We start from the raw sequence: 18,895 nt of genomic DNA, 5'->3' as shown, positions 1-18,895 counted from the left end.
AGTATTTCTGGCCTCACTCCTCAGCCTCAGGAACTGATGTTCCAGTGCTTCCAGTGTTTCAGGATGCCCTGGCTGGAGTTCAGACCATACTGGGAGGCTCAAGTAATCCAGCACCAGCAATACCCTGTCCCAAAAATCGGGGGAGTATTTGGGATGCACGGGGATCGCTTTGCATTGGGCAGCTTGTGCTGGGCCAGGTGCTGTAATTTGAGGAGCCTTTGGAAGTCCCTGACAAAATTCAGTGTGCCCTTGGTTTCAAGGTCAGAGCAAATGGAGTGATAAGGACAGGAAACACTTCCAGGGCTCTTTTTTTCCAAGAGGGGGAGAAAGAACCTCGTCCAGTTTTCCTGATCAAACATGCAAATGAGAGTGTGTGTGGGGAGAAGGTGAAACAGTCAGACATTTCTCTGGATAGAAGTTCCTCATTAGAGTGGGTTTTTTCCCATGCTTTTGATTGCTACTTTTGGGAGCTGGATTAAAAAATTCCTGCCTTATCCCATGCAGTTACTATGGGAAGAAATTCAAGCCGGCAACTCAGGAAAAGGTCACTGGATTTGTTTTCCCTCATTACCAAGAAATCTTTGTCATTGGTCATAAGTTTCTCGTGGGTAAAAATCCATCCCTTTTTTATCCCCGTGCCACGTATTTAAATCACAAGTTCTGCCCCATTTTTAAGAACCTCAGATCACAGTCATATGGTGATCAACTGACCTGCATCCCTGAAAAACTGGGTTTTTGTCAACACTCTGGATAATTAATTTTCTCTTTTTATCTCAAGTATATACTTTTCACAGAAGTATCTGGTGATACAAACTCCTTTTGATTTCAGACTGCAACAGGAAGCGTTTTTCTTTGTTGCTGCTTTAAATCATTTTCCCTGCAGCTGGGATTCTTTAGGCAGCTTTAATTTAAGGAAACTTGGAAGGGCAAAATAACCTTGTAAGGTTATTTTCCTTGTAAGCACTCCCCACTGGGGCTTGGTAAAGTAGCAGATATTAAATGGAAGCACAGCAGAAGAGGTAGGAAAACACCTGTGGAGGGAAATGCAGGTTTGCTGCTGGCATTATTCCATTGTAGAGTGGAAAATCTCATCCCATGTGCTGCTCTGGGTGTAGCCTCGTGTTGGCTTTCTGACAGTCTTGAGTAATGTGAGATTGTGGCATGGAAAAATAACAAAATCAGGTTTTAGGGCAGAACCTGGGCTGATGGTGAAGGCTTTTTTGGGAAAAGAGCCTCTTAGTGCTTGGTGGGGGCAACCTCTGAGGTAGCTTGGCCTAACAAAATAAATTCCATAAAAGGGAATTTCACAGAGGTGAGTCCAGTGTAAGGCTCTCACCTCCCATCAGGGGCTGTGTCAGGATCTCTCACTTCTCCTTTCAGGGCAAACAATGTACTCCTGACAATGGGAATTCCAGATTATCATTCTGGTTTAGTGTTCTTGGATGCAAATGTGTGCTGTTCTCCATCCCCTTTTAGCCTCTGTGTCCAAAGGAGCTCTGGCACTTTGTCCACCAGTGCTATGGGAACGAGCTGGGTCTGACCAGTGATGATGAAGACTATGTGCCTCCTGATGATGACTTCAACACAATGGGGTGAGTGAGGAGGAGGAAACTCTGCCTGGGAGGAAGAAAAGGTGCCCCCAGGAGAGCAGGATATACTGCAGGCCTCAGAGTGCTGCTTGTCCCTGGTGAGAGGTTCTGGGATCTGGCCAAAGGTTTGCCCTCAAATGTGTAATGCCTGAAACACTGAAAGCTCACCATTTGCTCATGGAAGTTGGTAGGGATTGAAATGCCAGCTGGGCAACTGTGCAAATGCCAGAGCATCCCAGTCACAGGGTTACATGGTCAGAAAGTGCTGATGCTTGTTGGTCTGTGTATAAACACTGAAAAGTCTGGGCTTCACTGAGCCATTTCTGCTTCTTGGCCACACTGGAAACTTCATAGGACTGTTCTGACTCGCTCTGTGTGTCCAGTTGTAGCTGTACTGAGAGGGGTAAATCTAAAAACCTGTGTTCTCTGTGGCGTCTCAGCTACTGTGAGGAAATCCCCGTGGAAGAGAACGAAGTCAACGACAGCTCCTCCAAGAGCAGCATGGAGGCCAAGCCAGAAGCCAGCCCTCAGCTGCCAAAGAAATCTGTCACTGCCAGCACCCTGACATCCACAGGCAGCAGTGAAGCTCCAGCCTCGGTGAGTGTCCTCCCTCCCCTGGGAGCGGGAATGCTCCTCCCTGGGATCCCACTGATCATTGCTTGTGTGAGGGAACTGCTCTGCTCCTCCACTGACTTCACGTCTCTGCGTGGCCAAAAAAAAATGAGCCAAGTGTGCCCGTCCTAAAAGCCTGGGGCTCTCAGCAGCCAAGTGCATTTTCCTTTCTGTGCCCTCAGATGGAAAGGAGTGGAGTGTTGGAGATAAAAAGGGTTATCATTGCTTTGCTGCCTGCAGCGGTGCCCTCGTGGTGTTATGGCAGAGCAGACCTTGTTCAGTTATAACCTCAGGTTTTTTCAGCTTGTTTGAGAGCAAAACTAGTATTGTTTGTGTGCTCGTCTGGATAAAAAAGCCTTGTGGTGTCCCAAGCTCGAACACTGATTGTTTGACAGGAGGTAAACCAATATATCCACATGTTTTACAAACACTGTATGGCAGCTTTCCTCCTCTGTTATTGAATTTTTCAGGCATGTCAAAGCTAAATACTCAGGGGTAGACAATTGGTTCACAAATGCAAAGTTTTCAGAAATGAGCCCCAGTTTCCAGGTGCTGATGCTGCCCTCCCTGTGCTCTGTGCTTGCTGCAGTTCGATGGAGTGCTCCCAGAAGAGGAGGAGGCAGTGGCAGAGAGCCCTGTGGAAAAAGATCTCGGCATTGCAAATATCATGGGAGAGAAGATGGACATCATTGGCCCTGTGAACTCCCCTTCCCTGGACTTCAATGACAACGAAGACATTCCCACTGAGCTCAGTGACTCCTCAGAGACCCACGATGAAGGTATGTGGGGAAGGGCCATTCCCTCGGTGTGTTTTACACCCTTTCTAGGGAGGGACTGGAGTGGCAAATACTGGATTCCTTTCCTGGGGTTCAGAAGATGCAAAGAATCCCCACTGTGGGCTGCAGAAAGTGGATATGTGGGGTATTCGGAAGGATATCCCTGAAATAAGCTATGGAGGTGATTACCCCTTCTGATATCCCCACTGTTGTCCTGGGATCAGTGGAGGAAAAGGGTTAGAAGTCCCTCTTCTTCCTTCTTCACAAAGTAAAATACTGAGGCCCTGGTGCTGTGGAAACACAGCCCCCGTGATCCTGGGGGACAGATATGTCAAGGCTGCATATTCAGAGGTAGAAGATCAGTTCACAGGTGTAAAGTTTTCAGAAATGGGGGCCTGTTTCCCCACAGGGGAAGTCCAGGCCTTTTACGAGGACCTGAACGGCCGTCAGTACGTGAACGAGGTGTTCAACTTCAGCGTGGACAAGCTCTACGACCTGCTCTTCACAGACTCCCAGTTCCAGAGGGACTTCATGGAGCAGCGCCGCTTCTCTGGTGAGCCCCTGGTCCCTGGGGAGCCTGTGCTCCCTGGGGAGCCTCCTGGGATCCCTGCCAAGGCACAGGGCAGAAGGAAAATCTCTGCCTTGGAGATGTATCTTCGCCTGATGGAGGGGTTGGGTAATGTCTGAGCAGATTTTGGGACAAGGCAGAACCAGCCTTGCTTGCCCATCTAGTTTCATTTTCTAGCAGCAAAATTCATGGAGGAAGCAGACCCTCTTATTTTTTAGCATCAGCTAAGGCCTGACTCTGTGTTAAAGGCTTAGCAGTGTGAGGAGAAAGCTCTTCTGGCTCCACACCAGACACTGCACTTGCTGATGCAGAGAGTGTCCCCTGACATGTTGTGGTTCTCCTTTCCCTGTAACTGTAGGTTTGCTAAAGGAGATGTATTCCCAGCCTCTCCAACTTTCCCTGCACTTCAAAGAAGGGAAAATATTCCCATTTAGCTCAGGAGCCCTTTCTTTCACACTCTGCTGAGCTCTAGTGCTTCTGCAGCCAGGCTCTGCAAGGGCAAGGAAATACTGTCCCAAGCTTGTTATGCCTTTCCCTAGTGCATGACCAGAGACCCCTCTCTGATAACTTAACTGGAATATTGTTGTGTCCCCTCAGATATTATCTTTAATCCCTGGAAGAAGGAAGAAAATGGCAATCAGACCAGAGTGATCCTGTATACCATTACCCTCACCAACCCTCTGGCCCCCAAAACTGCCACTGTCACAGAGACACAGGTATGTGAGGGGGGAGCAGGGCTGTGCTGCTGGGTAGGAACTGATCTGGGAGTTATTTTCTTGCCTTGGCCATGCTGCTATGCATGTTCTCATTGTCCCTATCCCTTTCCTTTTACACATTTTTTTGTATTAACTTACTGCCCAGTGTCACTGCAGACGTGATTAGCTGGTCTTACACTGGATTGTGTTGCCAGGAGAGGACCATGAGTTTTCCAACAAAAGCAGATGGGTTTGTGAACAAACCAGCACATTTTAACAAATGTGTTTGTCACCCATTCTGGTGGTTTTTTGGGCTGTGGTCACTCCAGCAGATGTTATTCCTGAGCAGGGCACAAGAAAGTCAGGTACTGTCTGGCCAGTTCTTCTCACAGCTTTGCAGGGAGATGTTTTTATTATGGGGAGGACAATGAGATATATTTAAGAAGATAAAAAGGGGAAGGACCTGCAGTGCACTGGGAGGAGCCAGGCTGGCTGTATCTAATGGGAGCTGCAGCTGGAGAGGGAGGAAAAGCCTCTTTCCTTGTTCAGATATGTTCAAGTGGCCAAAGGTAAATACTGAGAGTTAGCTTAATATTAGGGAATACTAAGAGGGAGCCTGGAAGGGATGTCTGAGCATTACATTTCAGGGACAGAGGAACCCCAGCAGCAAGGTGTAACTGGGGAGGATGGAAGGAGAATCCCAGCAGCAAGGTGTAAATGGGGAGGATGGAAGGAGAATCCCAGCAGCAAGGTGTAAATGGGGAGGATGAGGTGAAATGTGCTGTTCAGAAGCCAAGACTGTGCAGGGAAGGGAAAGGAAAGGGGACAGCAAAGTGATGGGCAAAGGGAACAGCACATTTTCAGAGAAAGACATGGCCTATTTTATGCTGCCTTTGGGGTCACCCACCAAGGCACACCTTGCTGTGCCCTTGCTGCAGAGGTAAGTGGAAATGGTCTGTAAGAAAAGCCATATTTTTGTACATGGATCTGCGATTAACTGTGTCCCCTTCATGAGGTTTGTTCTGGAGCAAAGGAAGAAGCAGATCAGAAGCACTTAAAAGAAGTAATTAACATGTTTTTATGGCGTTTAGAATCAGGGAATAATTTATGCTAGAGAGGCCTCTGCTCAAAGCAGGACCGTGTCTGGCTGTGGCTCAGGTTGGTCCCTGACAAGCCAGACATTAGAACAGAGGCCATACTTGCAAAGGTCCCAAAGAACTGCTCCTCATCTCTGTTACAAAACACTGGAGGTTGAGCTGCTGGAACATAAAGCCCTTTTGAAATACACCCTTGGGAAGCATCTGGGTGAAACACTTGGTTTCCTGGAGTCTGCCTGGGGTGAGCTGGGGCAGGGCCGTGGGGTGGGTGTGTGTTTTGTGCCGGTGCCATCCATCAGAGCTGTGTTCTGACCACACCAACAGTTGCCCTGCCTGCTGTCTTTTCTGCAGACAATGTACAAAGCCAGCCAGGAGAGCGAGTGCTATGTCATAGATGCAGAGGTGCTAACCCACGACGTCCCCTACCACGATTATTTCTACACCATCAACCGCTACACGTTGACTCGTGTGGCCAGAAACAAAAGCCGACTCAGGTACGCTTTCTGGGGGGATTAAAAGAGCTTTTCTGGTGACCAGAAAGTCACCTCGGGGTGGGAGTTTTGCTGTTTGGTGTGTTAGGAGGGGTTGAGGGGGACTCTTTGTCCTGTGGCTGGAACGCTCCTGTCACAAAGAGTAGGGGCAGGTTCCTGCTGGGGTGACACGGAGCAAACATCAGAGCTGATGCAGGGGAGTTCCAGCTGGGTCAGGGAGAGGATTTAAAGGCTTCTCCTGCCCTTTCTTGGAAACAGTGGTCTGCAGGGCCTATTGTCACATGCAGTCAACTACCTGTGATAAGCAACAGGACATATTTCCAGGGGTTGTGCCTCTGAGGTGCACTTTGGGGAGAAGCAGAGGAATTTGGTATCAGGCAGAGCTATAGGCTTTTCTGGGAATTTTTCTGTAGACTTTTTAAGTCTGCTACTAAAACCCAGGTGTATCTGCTGGTTCTCTGCCTCTTGGGTGAGCTTCATGTTAGTGCTGCAGTGCAGCAGTACAGACTAAAGGAGCAACCCAGTACAGAGGGGTTTTTCTGATTTAAGCTCAGTCTTTCCTTAAGCTCCAACCACCTTTTAGTGAGGTGGGAAGAAGCTGGAACTTGTAGACTGAACTTACAGTTCAATAAGTAACCTAAATGTCTGCCTGCCTTTTGGGAGAGGCTCTTCCTGCCTCTGGAAGGACTCTCCATGCAGTGCTTCTCCTTGAGGAACACGAAGGGCTGGGACCATCCCAGAAATAATCCCAGTGTGCAGGATTATTTCTCGTATTTACAGTGACAGAGGTGGTGAGTTGATATTTCAAAACCTGGGAGAACAACCATCCTTTCTTCTCACAGGGTTTCCACGGAGTTACGTTACAGGAAACAGCCTTGGGGGCTGGTGAAATCCTTCATTGAGAAGAATTTTTGGAGTGGCCTGGAGGATTATTTCCGTCATTTGGGTAAGAGTGGCAGTGACTGTGGTAGTGACACACAGACAGTGGCACCTCCCGTGGTTGGGAAGCAGGATAACACACATGCACCCCCGAAATGCCAGGCAGTGGAAAGAGTTCTGGAAAATTTATTCCCAAGTCGAGAACACTGGGCTTGCAAGGGGAAAAAACTTCTAGCAGTGCTGCAGAAAGCACAACCTCAGAAAGACAGGCCTCCTGCTTTTTATCTTTACTGGCCTCCCCCCAGGCCCTGTAGCCTGCATGAGTTTCTCTCTCCTCATCTCAGAGAGAGAATGACACTAAGAAGAAGTTTCAGTTTTAGTTGGATGTTGGGAAGAAGTTGGACATTGGGGAGGGATCAGACATTGGAATGGGCTGCTCAGGGAGGAGGTGAAGTCACCATCCCTGGAGGTGTTTAAGGCAAGAGGATAAAACATCCAAATTAGCCATGAGAAAGGTGTTTCTTCTTAGGCAGGAAAGGCTTCCTAAGCGAAACAAGCCCCCTCATCTCCTCCTTACAAATCTTCCAGAAGGGTATCTACACTTACAGTGGTTTAGGCACGGCATGGCAGCCTGGGGAGCCCACCTTGGGGTGGCTTATAAAAGGGGCCACCACAGCTGGGATTAACCAGGGCAGGGAGTCCTGCTCTCTGCCAGGCAGCCTGGGCTCAGGGGTTGGCAGGAGGTGGAAGGAACGTGTCTCTCAGCCCCTGCCAACTTCTCTGCGCCGTGAGAGGCCTTAAATCCCTGAACCATCTCTGGAAGCCACATCCCTGAAGTGTTCCCCTCCCGCCCCCACAGAGAGCGAGCTGGCCAAGACGGAGAGCACGTACCTGGCCGAGGTGCACAGACAATCCCCCAAGGAGAAGGTGAGCAAGCAATCCACGGTGCGGCGCCGGAAACGCGCCCACGCCCACCTGCGGGTGCCACACCTGGAGGAGGTGCTGAGCCCCGTCACCACCCCCACCGACGAGGAGGTGGCACACCGCAGCAAGCACGTGGCAGGTGAGGGGGAGGAGAGGCACCTCTGCTTGCCCTGCTCGGGGAGAATTGGTTTGCAGGGCAGGGAGGGGGCGTTGTGGTTGTTTGGGCGGGGAGGGTTGATTCCAGAGAAGGGATGGAGCACAAAGTCCTGTGAGGAGCAGCTGGGGGAGCTCGTCCTGGAGAGGATGAGGAGGCTCAGGGGTGAGCTTCTCACTGACCACAACCCCCTGACAGGAGGGTGTAGCCAGCTGGGGTCAGGCTTTTCTCCCAAGAGGGCTCGGTCTTCAGCTGCACCAGGGGAGGTTTGGGTTGGACACTAGGAAGAAGTTTTAGTTTTAGTTGGACGTTAGGAAGAAGTTGGACATTGGGAAGGATCAGGCATTGGAATGGGCTGCCCAGGGAGGGGGTGGAGGTACCATCCCTGGAGGTGTTAAAGAGCAGGCTGGATGTGGCATCAGTACCATGGGCTGGGTGACAGGGCGGCGTTGGGTCACAGGTTGGACTCGATGATCTCAGAGGACTTTTCCAACCTGGTTGATTCTGTGAGAGGGACGAGGGACAGCATTCCCTGTCCTAAATGCATCCATCTCCTCAGGTTCCACTCAGACACGGCACATCCCCGAGGAAAGCCCCAGTGGCTTCCACCTGCAGAGTGTCTCCAAGCTGCTCCTTGTCATCAGTTTTGTGTAAGTGATGGTTTTTGCTTTCCTTCACAGTCAGCCTTGAACAGCTTTGGTTTGTCTGCATTTCTGGTGTTCTGTGCTCCCTTCTTTCTGCTCAGGTTTACCCTTTTTTTTAACCAGACGTGGGCTTTGTAGACCTGCATGTTTTTGGGAGTCCTAAATGCAGGTCTGGGACGTGTTTGGGACAGTGATGATTGCAAGCAGGGCAGCTGTGCAAGGAGAGGGGCATCAATACCTGAAAGAGAAGAAACACAAAAAGAGAGAAAAAAAAATAAGAGGGAAAAAAAGAGAAAAAGTAGATAGAGTCTTTTTTATTTCAGGGACTCAATTTAGAGACTTTCAATGACATCTATAAACTGTGGGGTGTTTTAAATTTAAAATAAGTCTTTTAATGTATTCTGCTCACAAATCAGCTGTTATCAAGAACAATGACCAAGCAAAGCTCTCTGGGAGCCATTGTCTATCACAACAAGGTTCAGATTCTGTGGGGAAATTCTGGTCTGGCAAAACCTAGTCCTGGGTGGTGATTTGGGTGTGAGATACCATCCCAAAAAGAAGCTGGACCCTTTAGAGATGATTTCTTCAAAATAAGGATGGAAACGTGAAGCACAAGAGCTTGATTTTCCTAGATCAGCAGCAAGAACTGTGTTTGGTGGGGGGGGTCTTTTCTGCCACACCTTTCCCAGTTGCTAGTCCTGGACTTGGATGTGGGCTCCAGGTGGGCTGGGAATGGTCCCCTTGTATCCCTGTGGCTCAGTCTAACACTTGAACTGAGGTGTATCTGCTGGTTCTCTGCCTCAGGTGAGCTTCATGTGTTAGTGCTGCAGTGCAGACTAAAGGAGCAATCCAGGTACAGAGGGTTTTTTCTGCCTTGGGCTCAGTCTTTCTTTGAGCTCCAGCCACCTTTCAGTGAGGTGGGAAGAAGCTGGAATTTGTAGACTGAACTTACAGTTCAAATTGAGCTCCTTTCTGTGTTTCCTTTTCCCAGTGGGGGCACTGACTGCAGAGTTTTGCAGCAGCAACCCAGCCAAGTTGCTGGGAAGGTGCTGTCAAGTCCTGTCGTGATAAGAAAACAGTAGAAAGGTACAAAAAAGCTTTATGAAAACGTCTCCTGACAGGCTGTGAGCTTCCCTTAGGTCAGAGAGCCCTGATAATGATTTCAGAACACTCCTCTGGCCGGTTGCCCTCCTCCTGACTGAGCTGGTGATAGTGGGCCATTCTTCCAGCAGAAAGCTGCTCTGTTCAGAGACAGGCACCAGCCTGGTATTTTTGGAATGTGTTCCCCAGGAGGAGAGGAAATGCTGGTGTGTGGTGGTGGTGGTGGGTGAGAGGAGCAGTGCAGGGTCTGGTTGTGGGGGTGTTCCCAGTGCCAGCAGTGCTGGGCAGGGCTGAGGCTGGCTGTGTGTCACACGGTGGGCACACTTGGGGCTCGTCCCCCAGAGCCACAGCTCAGCTTTGCTGGGGGAATTGCACCAGGAATGCAGGCACAGGGGTATTTGTCTGTCCTTCCTGCCTCTCTCCCCACTGTTCCTTTCTCCTCCCCTGGCCCCCCTGTACCTCCTGCACTGTCTCTGAGCCTCCTCTCTCAGCCCAGTTTCTCCTGGTCTGTGTCAGTCCGTTTCTAACCTGCAGCTGCTCCGTCTTTTCTCTTCCCTGCTCCCATTAGGATCTGTTTCAGGTACTGTCTCTCTCTTTTTTTACCTCTTTACTCTCCCATTTCCCTCTCTTTCTCTGCATTCAGCACATCCACCCATCCAACCTGTTCTGGCTGATCCCTCATCCCTGTCTTTCTGTCTCTCTGTCCTCCTTGCTCACACATTTCTTCCACGAGGTGCAGTTTTGGGTTCTGACCACCTGGTCCTTACTCAGATTTAAGTTCCCACTCACATCCAGGGTGGACCTGGGCCTCAGACACCTTCTCAAGCCTTGGGCATTTCCCAGGTGTGCCTGGCAATGGGCTGTGAAGTGCTCCTGCTAAACTGACTGTTCTCCTTCTTTCCAGTCTGGTGCTGCTGGTCATTCTCAATATGATGCTGTTCTACAAGCTCTGGATGTTGGAATATACTACACAGACCCTCACAGCGTGGCAGGGCTTGAGGCTGCAGGAGAGGTATTATTAGAGAATTATTATTTTCCCCAAAATAGCCCTGCTACTTAACCATGGATAGATGCTTTAGGTGATTATAGATACTTTAAGTGATTTTATCTTTCTCCAGTACTCTTGGTGTTTGTTTAGACTACTACAATATAGTATTTAAGTACAGAACTTACATCCTGTAATGTGCATGTTCTGGAATTACATGGGTACATCTTTCCCTGCCCCACACAGGTAAGTTTTGTGTTGCATCCATGATTTTTGTGGAAGCATCTGAACCTCTCCAGGCCCCTCGAGTGCTTCCATCTGTCCTGATTCCTCTCCCCTCAGCAGCTTCCCACCCTATTCTGGGGGTTAATTGGGCCTGAAGGAAGAGAGCCATGGGAAAGAGAGCCAGTGCAGCTTTAATTCAAAATAAAGTCCTGAACAAATTACATGGGTTGAATAAAGACTGACAGAGCATGTCTAGAAAAAGCAAACCACGGAATCCAATTGATTGAAATTCCAAGCATTTTAAATGTGCTTTTGCTCAAGAAAACGTGTCCCTTTGGGGTGAAAAGCTTGGCCAGAAGCTGGTTACACCCACTGCAGGTTGCCCAGGGTGACTCTTGCCCGTGTTGTGCTGCCAGGTTGCCCCAGTCTCAGACAGAGTGGGCCCAGTTACTGGAGTCCCAGCAGAAGTACCACGACTCGGAGCTGCAGAAGTGGCGGGAGATCATCAAATCCTCCGTGATGCTGCTGGACCAGGTGAGAGCCCATGGCCAGGTAGGGCTGGGACCTGAATCATAGAATCAGGGAATCAGCTGGGTTGGAAGGGACCTCTGAGATCATCAAGTCCAACCCTTGATCCAACCCCGCTGTGGTTCCCAGCCCATGGCACTGATGCCACATCCAGTCTGTCCTTAAACACCTCCAGGGATGGAGAATCCACCCCTTCCCTGGGCAGCCCATTCCAATGGCTGAGCACCCTCTCTGGAAAGAAATTCTTTCTAATATCCAACCTAAACCTCCCCTGGCACAGCTGCAGACCCAGCCCTCTTGTCTTGCTGATGGTTGCCTGGGAGAAGAGACCAACATCCCCCTGGCTCCCCCCTCCTGTCAGGGAGTTGCAGAGAGTGAGGAGGTCTCCCCTGAGCCTCCTCTTCTCCAGGCTGAACAGCCCCAGCTCCCTCAGCCTCTCCTCAAAGGACCTGTGCTTGAGTCCCTTCCCCAGCCTTGTTGCTCTCCTCTGGACCTGCTCCAGGACCTCTGTCCTCCCACCCCCTGCTCCCAACCCTGCAGCATCCCCTGGCTCCACTGTGGTCCCTCAGGGGTGTCACCTCCACCGGTGTCTCCCTCAGACCCATCTTCTCCCCTCATGGTGGGCAGCAGGTCCAGGGGCTGTCACAGGGTGCCACAGCCTCTCTTGTCACATGAGGAGGAGAGAATTCTACAGGGGCAAAAAAATCTTACATTGGCACGTTTTGAATCTAGTCTGTGGCATCCCACTTTGGAAGAAAGACTGTTTTTTACCTCAGCTCTGGATTCACACATAAGTTTCGTGGATGAAGGGAACACCTTCTGCATGGGCCCTTCACAGCACAGAGCTTCAGTATCCACTGCCCAAAAAGCCTTTTGTACAGCAGGCTGCTGAGAAAATAATCCATAAATCAGAGCTGCTCCTCCTGAACCTCGTTCTCTCACCCTTTCTTTTGGAGAAAGGTGCCTCCCATCTTCTCAGTGCCCATTTGTACATCCCAGCCCTGCTCCCAAAACTGAATCTGGTGTGGATACTTTACAGGGAAAAGAAGGAAGTCCCAAAGCTCTCACCTCCAGGGTTGCATCACAGTGGGGAAATCTCTTGTCTTGCAGATGAAGGATTCCCTAATAAACCTTCAGAATGGCATCGGGTCCCGGGACTTCGGGTCAGATCCGGAGGAGAAACGGAAACGTTTCCACTGACAGGCAGGAATGCAGGAGGCCAGAGGACGGTGTGCAATATGTGTAAATAGGATATATAAATATATATATAAATATATATATATATATATACAGAATATAAATATATATATTATATACAGATTTTAAGAGAAAAAAAAAAAAACACAAAACAAAGCCTACGTATCGAGGGGAAGGGTTTTGACCTCCAACACTGGCTGAACTGGAGTGTCTCTGGTAGTGGGGGGGTGTGTGTGTGTGTGGGAGGGCTGTGCTCTCCCAGCACTGAGCTGTGCTTAGGGCCGAGCCCAGGGGTGCTCCCTGGGCCCTGCACTGCTCCTCTGTAATATTGCTGGCTGTTTGTCTGTCTGTCTGTTTAGTTTTTGTTGTTCCAAAGGGAAGCATCAGTGTGAGTGCCCCCCCCCTCCCCAGCCCCCTCCCCACGCATGAGGGTCCCTGGTTGACTGTATTTATCTCTGCATAAAAAGGGGACACTGTCAACTCCCTGACCTTGCTGGCTTCAGGGCAGAGAGGGTTTGGCCATGGCAGTCAGCCCCTTGCAGAACTGTCCCACGTTTGGAGAGGAGGCCTCGGGGAGAGCTGCTGTAGGTCTGCAGAGAGCAGGTCTCCCTGGCAGTCACCTCCTGCCCCCCTGGGTGCAGAAACACAGTTGGCTGTCACAGGGGCCAGCCTGGTTCAGAGGGCAAAGCCCAGGATGGAAAGGAGCTGAAATCCTGTCCACAAGCACCAATTTGCTGTTGGTGCAGCAGGAAGAGGCGAGGAGAGGGTGGGGAGGGGAGAACCTGCCCCCAAGGTGTGTGGGTGGAGCAGGGCCACCCCTGTGACAGTGTCCCCTTTGCCTTGGCTGTAGTTCTCTGCTTTCCATGTGCTTGGGCCCCTACCATAAAGCCATCCCTGTGCTGAAAATCTACATCTGTGCTGAACAGGCAACTCCCCACGAGGGTGGGAGTACCCCAACCGAAAAACAAACCCCAAATTAGGATTTATGTGCAGCCACTGCCCAGCTCAGCAAATCTCTCTCCTGCCCCTGGTCTACAAGACCATCTTGTTCGTATCTTGTCTTATAAAATCTGTGGGAAAACATTAGTGAGAAAAATAATTTGATTCCCTTCCCTGGGATAAACTTACATGTTTGTGGCTGTGCAGCAACAGCCACCACTGTGGATATCTGTGACTGCATCTGTGTGCCCCAAGGCTTCCAAAAACCCAGGAGAGGTCAGGAAGGGTCACAGGGACAAAAAAAAAAAAAAAAAGAGAGAAAAGAGAAAAGGGACCATCAGTGGGTGGCAGGACAGAGCTTGGGGGTGTCCATGGTGTGAGGCATCTGAAGGTTTCTCTCATAAGCATTTGCTCTGTGAGTCAGTCAGGGGGTAGAGCTGCACTGAAAAGTATTTGTAGTTGTTCTGGGGGATAATTCCAGACTCTCGTGAGCAGCCCCATGAGGAAGAGGGGCAGTGGGGCTGCCCTGTGCAGAGTCCCAGGCCCCACAGAGATTGGTTGAGCTGGAGGCTGCTTGTGTGAATGTTTAATAAATGCTTTTTCATCTTGCCCAGCCAGGCAGATTAGGTGACATGTGAGGCCCTCCATCTCCACCCTGTCCAACAGCAGGATTTTCCCACCTTCTGAGTGGCAGCTGCAAGTTCCCAGTGTGGAAATGTTGCCAGCTGTAGCTCCTCTGTTGTCTCCAGTGGGCACTGAAAGGGCAGGGAACACAAGGGTGAGTCACTGGTCTCATGTAAACTCTCATCCTCACAACTGGGTGACAAAGTGGCTTCTAAAACCCTCTCAAGCTCCCAGTTTCCAATTAGGGAAGGGTGATATATGTAGGAGTGACCAACCTGCTGCTTTCTCCCAACCTGCCTCCAATTTCCATGACCAAGTGCTAAACACAACATGTCCCACAGAAGACTCACATGGGAAGGAGTGTGGATGAAGACAGGTTATCAAAAAGACATTTAAGACTGTGAAAGCAAGGTACAATTGGGGAAAAACCAGAGAGTAATGTGTATTTATGACTATTTATTTAATTTAATGCTGCTGACTACTGTACTGCTCCCTGACTTTTTGCCAGGGAGGCTGCTGAAATGGCTGCTCTACAATGACACTGAGGTGCTAGTGCCTGGGAAGGGCATTCTGTGGCTCATTTTGGGACAGGAGGGCCCTGACTCCCCACTGTGACTTACCAGACTGTCCCAGAGTCCTGTTTCCCCCATTACTCCCTCCCACAATTGCTAAGCACAGAAAATTCCCCTGCTGCCCATCTTCCCCCTTTTTCTAGACTTTAATTTCAAGGATCAGGCAAGAGGACAGAGAGGAGGCCCTGTGGTTCACCTTGCCCATGCCAGGAAAGAAAAAGGAACATCCTGAAAGACACAGCTGGGATGTTGGGGTCTCTTCCACCTGGCTGGAAGGGGTTTGTCCCTGGGTGGATTTGATCAGTCAGGAGGCAGAGAAACCCTCCTGTCCCTGAGCTGCTGCTCAGGGTTGGTTTCTCACCAGTTTCACACTCTCTTTATAGTCAGGGAGGCAAGAAATCCATTCCCTCATCAGTGCATCCTTCCTCTGCAGCATCCTTCCAGCTTTAGCCATGGCTTTAGGCTTGGGATGTTCCCTCTGACTCCCTCCTTCCCTCCCTCCCTCCCTCAGGCTGGGCCCCAGGGACAGCCTTGCACAAGCTCTGTTAAATTAATGTGAGGCTGCACTGGCAGCTGTAACAATCTCAAGCACTAATATTTATTCTACCTGCACATCAGATTGGGTTTTTAACATCTGACATCTCTCCTGACACACAGCAACGTTAAATCCTTTGTTCTGGGCACCAACCAGAATTTTGTACCTGCAGCATCCTTCAGAGGGAGGTTTGTCTTTGAGGCTTTAGGGTTCTTTTTCTCAAGATTTCTAGTTACTTTCTTTTTCTCACTTGGCTTGGAGTTGGATAGGATCCTTGATCTTTTATTGCCTCTTAATTTATCACAGTAATAATAAAAAAGGGGAAAAGCAAGGTCTTTTTCTCAAGGCAAAACCCACAATGGCACTAAAGGTGAGGGCTCAAACAAAGCTCAGATTAAAGGTGAGGGCTTAAACAAAACCTGGGGGTATTTTCACTTAGATGCCTTTGTGTAGAAAGCTGTGATAGGAATCACCTGCTCCTGATCAGTCCCAGCTGACAGGTTAATTCCTTCTGGAGCCATAGACAGTTTGGGACCATGATTGTATTTCCTGGAGAAATCAGCAATGCTTTTTAGGAGTGAGGTTGAGCAACCTGAATAATGTTCCAGGGGGTGGTACTTCCCTCAGCATCCCAGCCAAGTCATAGCTTGGCTTCCACTGTCAGGGTTTTGCTTCTGCACTTCATCTGTGCCAGAAATCCCACATTATTTTCGTGGCAGACACATTCCCCTGCCCAGCCCTCCCTCTGACCTTCCCACCCTGCACATCTGCCAGGTGAGCACAGCTGGGGTTTGATTTGCAGGATAGGAACAATAAAAAAAACCCCAGGGGTTTTTAAAAAGGCATTTCTCCAGCCAGGCATGCAAACTAATGCCAGCAGGTAGGAGCCCAGTTCCTGCCAAGTGAGATGCTCCCTTGTGGGAGGAGGGAGAAGGGGGAGCAGGAGGCTTCAATCTGCCAGTTTGGGTATCTGTTTTTATGGGAGAAGGGACATAACTCACTAATACAACCTCACCTCTGATGAACACACACCTAATGCTTACCTTGAAGGAGCTGTTGGGGTTATGGCATCTGGGATGAGCTCAGGGTGGATTTGAGGCCTGGATAACTGCTGTGCCATCAGGCATTCCAAATGTATCCAGTGCAGCACCTGTGTCTTGGGGAGGACCAAAAGACAGGTTATTCCAGGTGTAAGATGCCCAAGACAGGGGCAGTGCTGGGGCTGCACGTTCCACTTAGGAGAGAAGAAGGTACCTGCAGTGGTCAGGAGAGGAGTGAGCTGTGGATTTACAGGATAACCATGTTTTTGGGTGCTCTGCTGATAACCCCAGGCATGCTTCAGTCACAAAACTTCAATATTACTTGATATTAGCATACACCAACTTCTGCATAAATCCTTTCTGGCTCCCTCAAGTCTTTTGGGAGAAGAGAAAAAAAAGAAGTCACGGGGCTTTGATCTCCCCTAACACACCTGAACTGCTGCTGACAGAGCCTGCATTTACACACAGCTCAGGCTGTGCCTGTCTGCTGGGTGACACCTGAGCCCTCTTGTCTGCTTTAGATCTAATAAAGACAAACCTCAGAGATATGCAACATGCCTTTAGTGGAACATGAGCCTGTATTAAAAGGGGAAGGGTTTCAAAGCGCAAAGCTTTGCTGGATTTGAAGCCCTGGCACAAAACTGGCTCTGAAATAATGATGCCTTGCATTGGCATATCTCCTCTAGGAAGGCTGGAATGCTGATTTTGGAATGCTGGTCTGTGTTCTTATCAGACAGACCCTGTTCAGCAGCTCATCTGGGTGTAGATGGGGACAGACTTTTCAGCCTGCTTGCCTCCTCAGCACTGTCCATGTGTCCTGCATAAGAAACTTTTTCTTACCTTTATACAAGAAGGTAGAAATTTCTTTTCCAGGTAGTGACTGGAGACACTTTTGGTCTGGGTACTTGCTCAAGACCTTTTGGATTTGCTGCACTAACTGTTCTAACCAGGAGCACTCTCTCAGTCAGTGTCTGCTTTTCCCAGTGAGGACAGAAACAAACCACTTCCTCATTCAGAGGTGGAACTTTCTGCTTCCACAGCATGCAGAAAAATCAGTCCGAAAATCGCTGTTTGAAGAACAGTGCCTGGCTCAGGGGGAAGCAATTCCATCCTGTTTTCCCAGCCAGCTGCTGTCATCCCACAGCTCTTGACAGATCCCTGCTCAACTCCAGGAGATCTCCTGGTGGGATCCCTGCCAGGGTTGCTGCCACGGCCACGTTTCATGGCACAGTCACGTGGACTCTCTGACTTAAGTCTTTTCAGCCAGTCTCAGCACTAGTTAAAACTCCTGGCAGGGGTTTGCTCAACACAAAACTCGAAGCAGAGGCTCTCAAACCAAAGCCCCCGAGGTGAGTGGCTCACAGAGCAGTGTCAGTGTGGTTCCTGTGCTGATGTCCCAGCCCGTCTCCCCCTGGACACGCTCTGCTCTCTGTGCTTCGCAGTCCCCACAGCACGAGTCTCTCTGTGCCATAATACCTTCCTTTTTCTAGATGTGCACACTGGCCAAATAATCTCCTCGTGTCTTGATGGACTGCTGGTTGAGGCCATTCCCTGATCTAGGCAGACAGCATGGGCTTATCCCTTAGCATGGGTACGTGGTGTGCCATGCCCTCCTCTCCCACATTTTGCAGTGCTTGCTATGGCTTTTCCCTCTCCCCTCAAACCTCTGCTGCTGGACAATCATTCCCTGTGTCATAGATGGACTGACCTGGTGCTGTCCCTGCCTGCCTTTCCCTCCTGCAGTCTGTATGCTCTTTAAGTGAATGTGTTTTACTTTTTATTTTATTTTTTTTTTCAGTAGGGAAAAGGACTTCCTTCTGCTGAAGGAGTTATATTTGCACATGGCTCAGGGAGGTTCCTCCTCTGGCCGTTTCTGTTACCTCACTCATTTAGGCCAATTCCATTGCTAACGTTCAAGGCCACCTTCCCCATCCCAGACTCCCAGAATAGTTAGGGAATAAAACCAATGTGCAGCTCGGGTTCTAGAGCCACGTGGTCGTGTCTCCGTTTGGGAATCGGGATTTGGGAGAGGTGCTGTTCCAAAACAGCAGCTTTCTCCAGCGGGGACAGGGGTGGAGCTGTGTCATTCCCATCTCCACGAGCCCACCTCCCGTGGAATAGCACTTACAGGGCAGAGATGGAAGCACTGACCTGGCTCTGGACACGGAGGGAGGGAGGAGCAGCAGAGCAGCACAACCGCCCAGGAGTGGCCTCGCGGTGGCTGTGGCACCTCTGGGACGTCACCATTCCCGTGGCAGTTCATCTCCCATCACTGGGATGTCACCATTCCCGTGGCAGTTCGTCTCCCATCACTGGGATGTCACCATTCCCGTGGCAGTTCATCTCCAGGCCTGGATAAAGCTGCTAAAAACCTGGAGTGTGTCCTCCCCGCCCGGCCCCCGCGCCCCTGAACCGCTGTAACTGCAGGCTAACGAGGGAGTGGGTCCTGCACTTCCCTCCTGGAATTCACCACCAGAGCCCGGGAACGGGGGGGGGGCTGGAGCACTGAGGTGAACTGTGGGTGGGGAAAGCCCCCAGTGGGGTGGGTTTAGGCGTGGTGTGACTGTCGGGACCTTTGCGCTGTGCGCAAACCGCGGTGAAACGCTGCTGGAATGACCTGCTAGGACCTCTAGGAACTGTAAAGGCTCTGCAGCCAAACCTGGTGTAAGTAGCTAGTACATGGAAGTACGGTATCAATTAAAAACTCTATCAACCAGACA

General features: G+C 50.1%; 1 protein-coding gene across 10 annotated transcripts in view; it reads left to right on the top strand.

The window, feature by feature from the left end:
* Positions 1–18,893, top strand: part of GRAMD1B (GRAM domain containing 1B) — a 92,637-nt gene extending 73,744 nt beyond the window's left edge. For all 10 annotated transcript variants that reach the window (XM_051812226.1, XM_051812227.1, XM_051812225.1 and 7 more), the window contains 12 exons: positions 1,477–1,592; positions 2,030–2,186; positions 2,791–2,980; positions 3,387–3,530; positions 4,143–4,261; positions 5,689–5,831; positions 6,671–6,774; positions 7,567–7,770; positions 8,345–8,435; positions 10,435–10,542; positions 11,157–11,274; positions 12,379–18,893. In XM_051812226.1, coding sequence (XP_051668186.1) covers positions 1,477–1,592; positions 2,030–2,186; positions 2,791–2,980; positions 3,387–3,530; positions 4,143–4,261; positions 5,689–5,831; positions 6,671–6,774; positions 7,567–7,770; positions 8,345–8,435; positions 10,435–10,542; positions 11,157–11,274; positions 12,379–12,468 — 1,584 coding nt within the window. In that variant the 3' untranslated portion in view covers positions 12,469–18,893. The remainder of the gene's footprint in view (positions 1–1,476; positions 1,593–2,029; positions 2,187–2,790; positions 2,981–3,386; positions 3,531–4,142; positions 4,262–5,688; positions 5,832–6,670; positions 6,775–7,566; positions 7,771–8,344; positions 8,436–10,434; positions 10,543–11,156; positions 11,275–12,378) is intronic.
* Positions 18,894–18,895: the final 2 nt, after the last annotated feature.

This window comes from Manacus candei, unplaced genomic scaffold, assembly GCF_025592945.1.
Source record: "Manacus candei isolate 608988 ecotype Guabito, Panama unplaced genomic scaffold, ASM2559294v1 h1tg000086l, whole genome shotgun sequence".
Taxonomy (NCBI): Eukaryota; Metazoa; Chordata; class Aves; order Passeriformes; family Pipridae; genus Manacus; species Manacus candei.
Note: the sequence above shows the minus strand (reverse complement) of the source record. Positions and strands in the feature narration are given on the sequence as shown.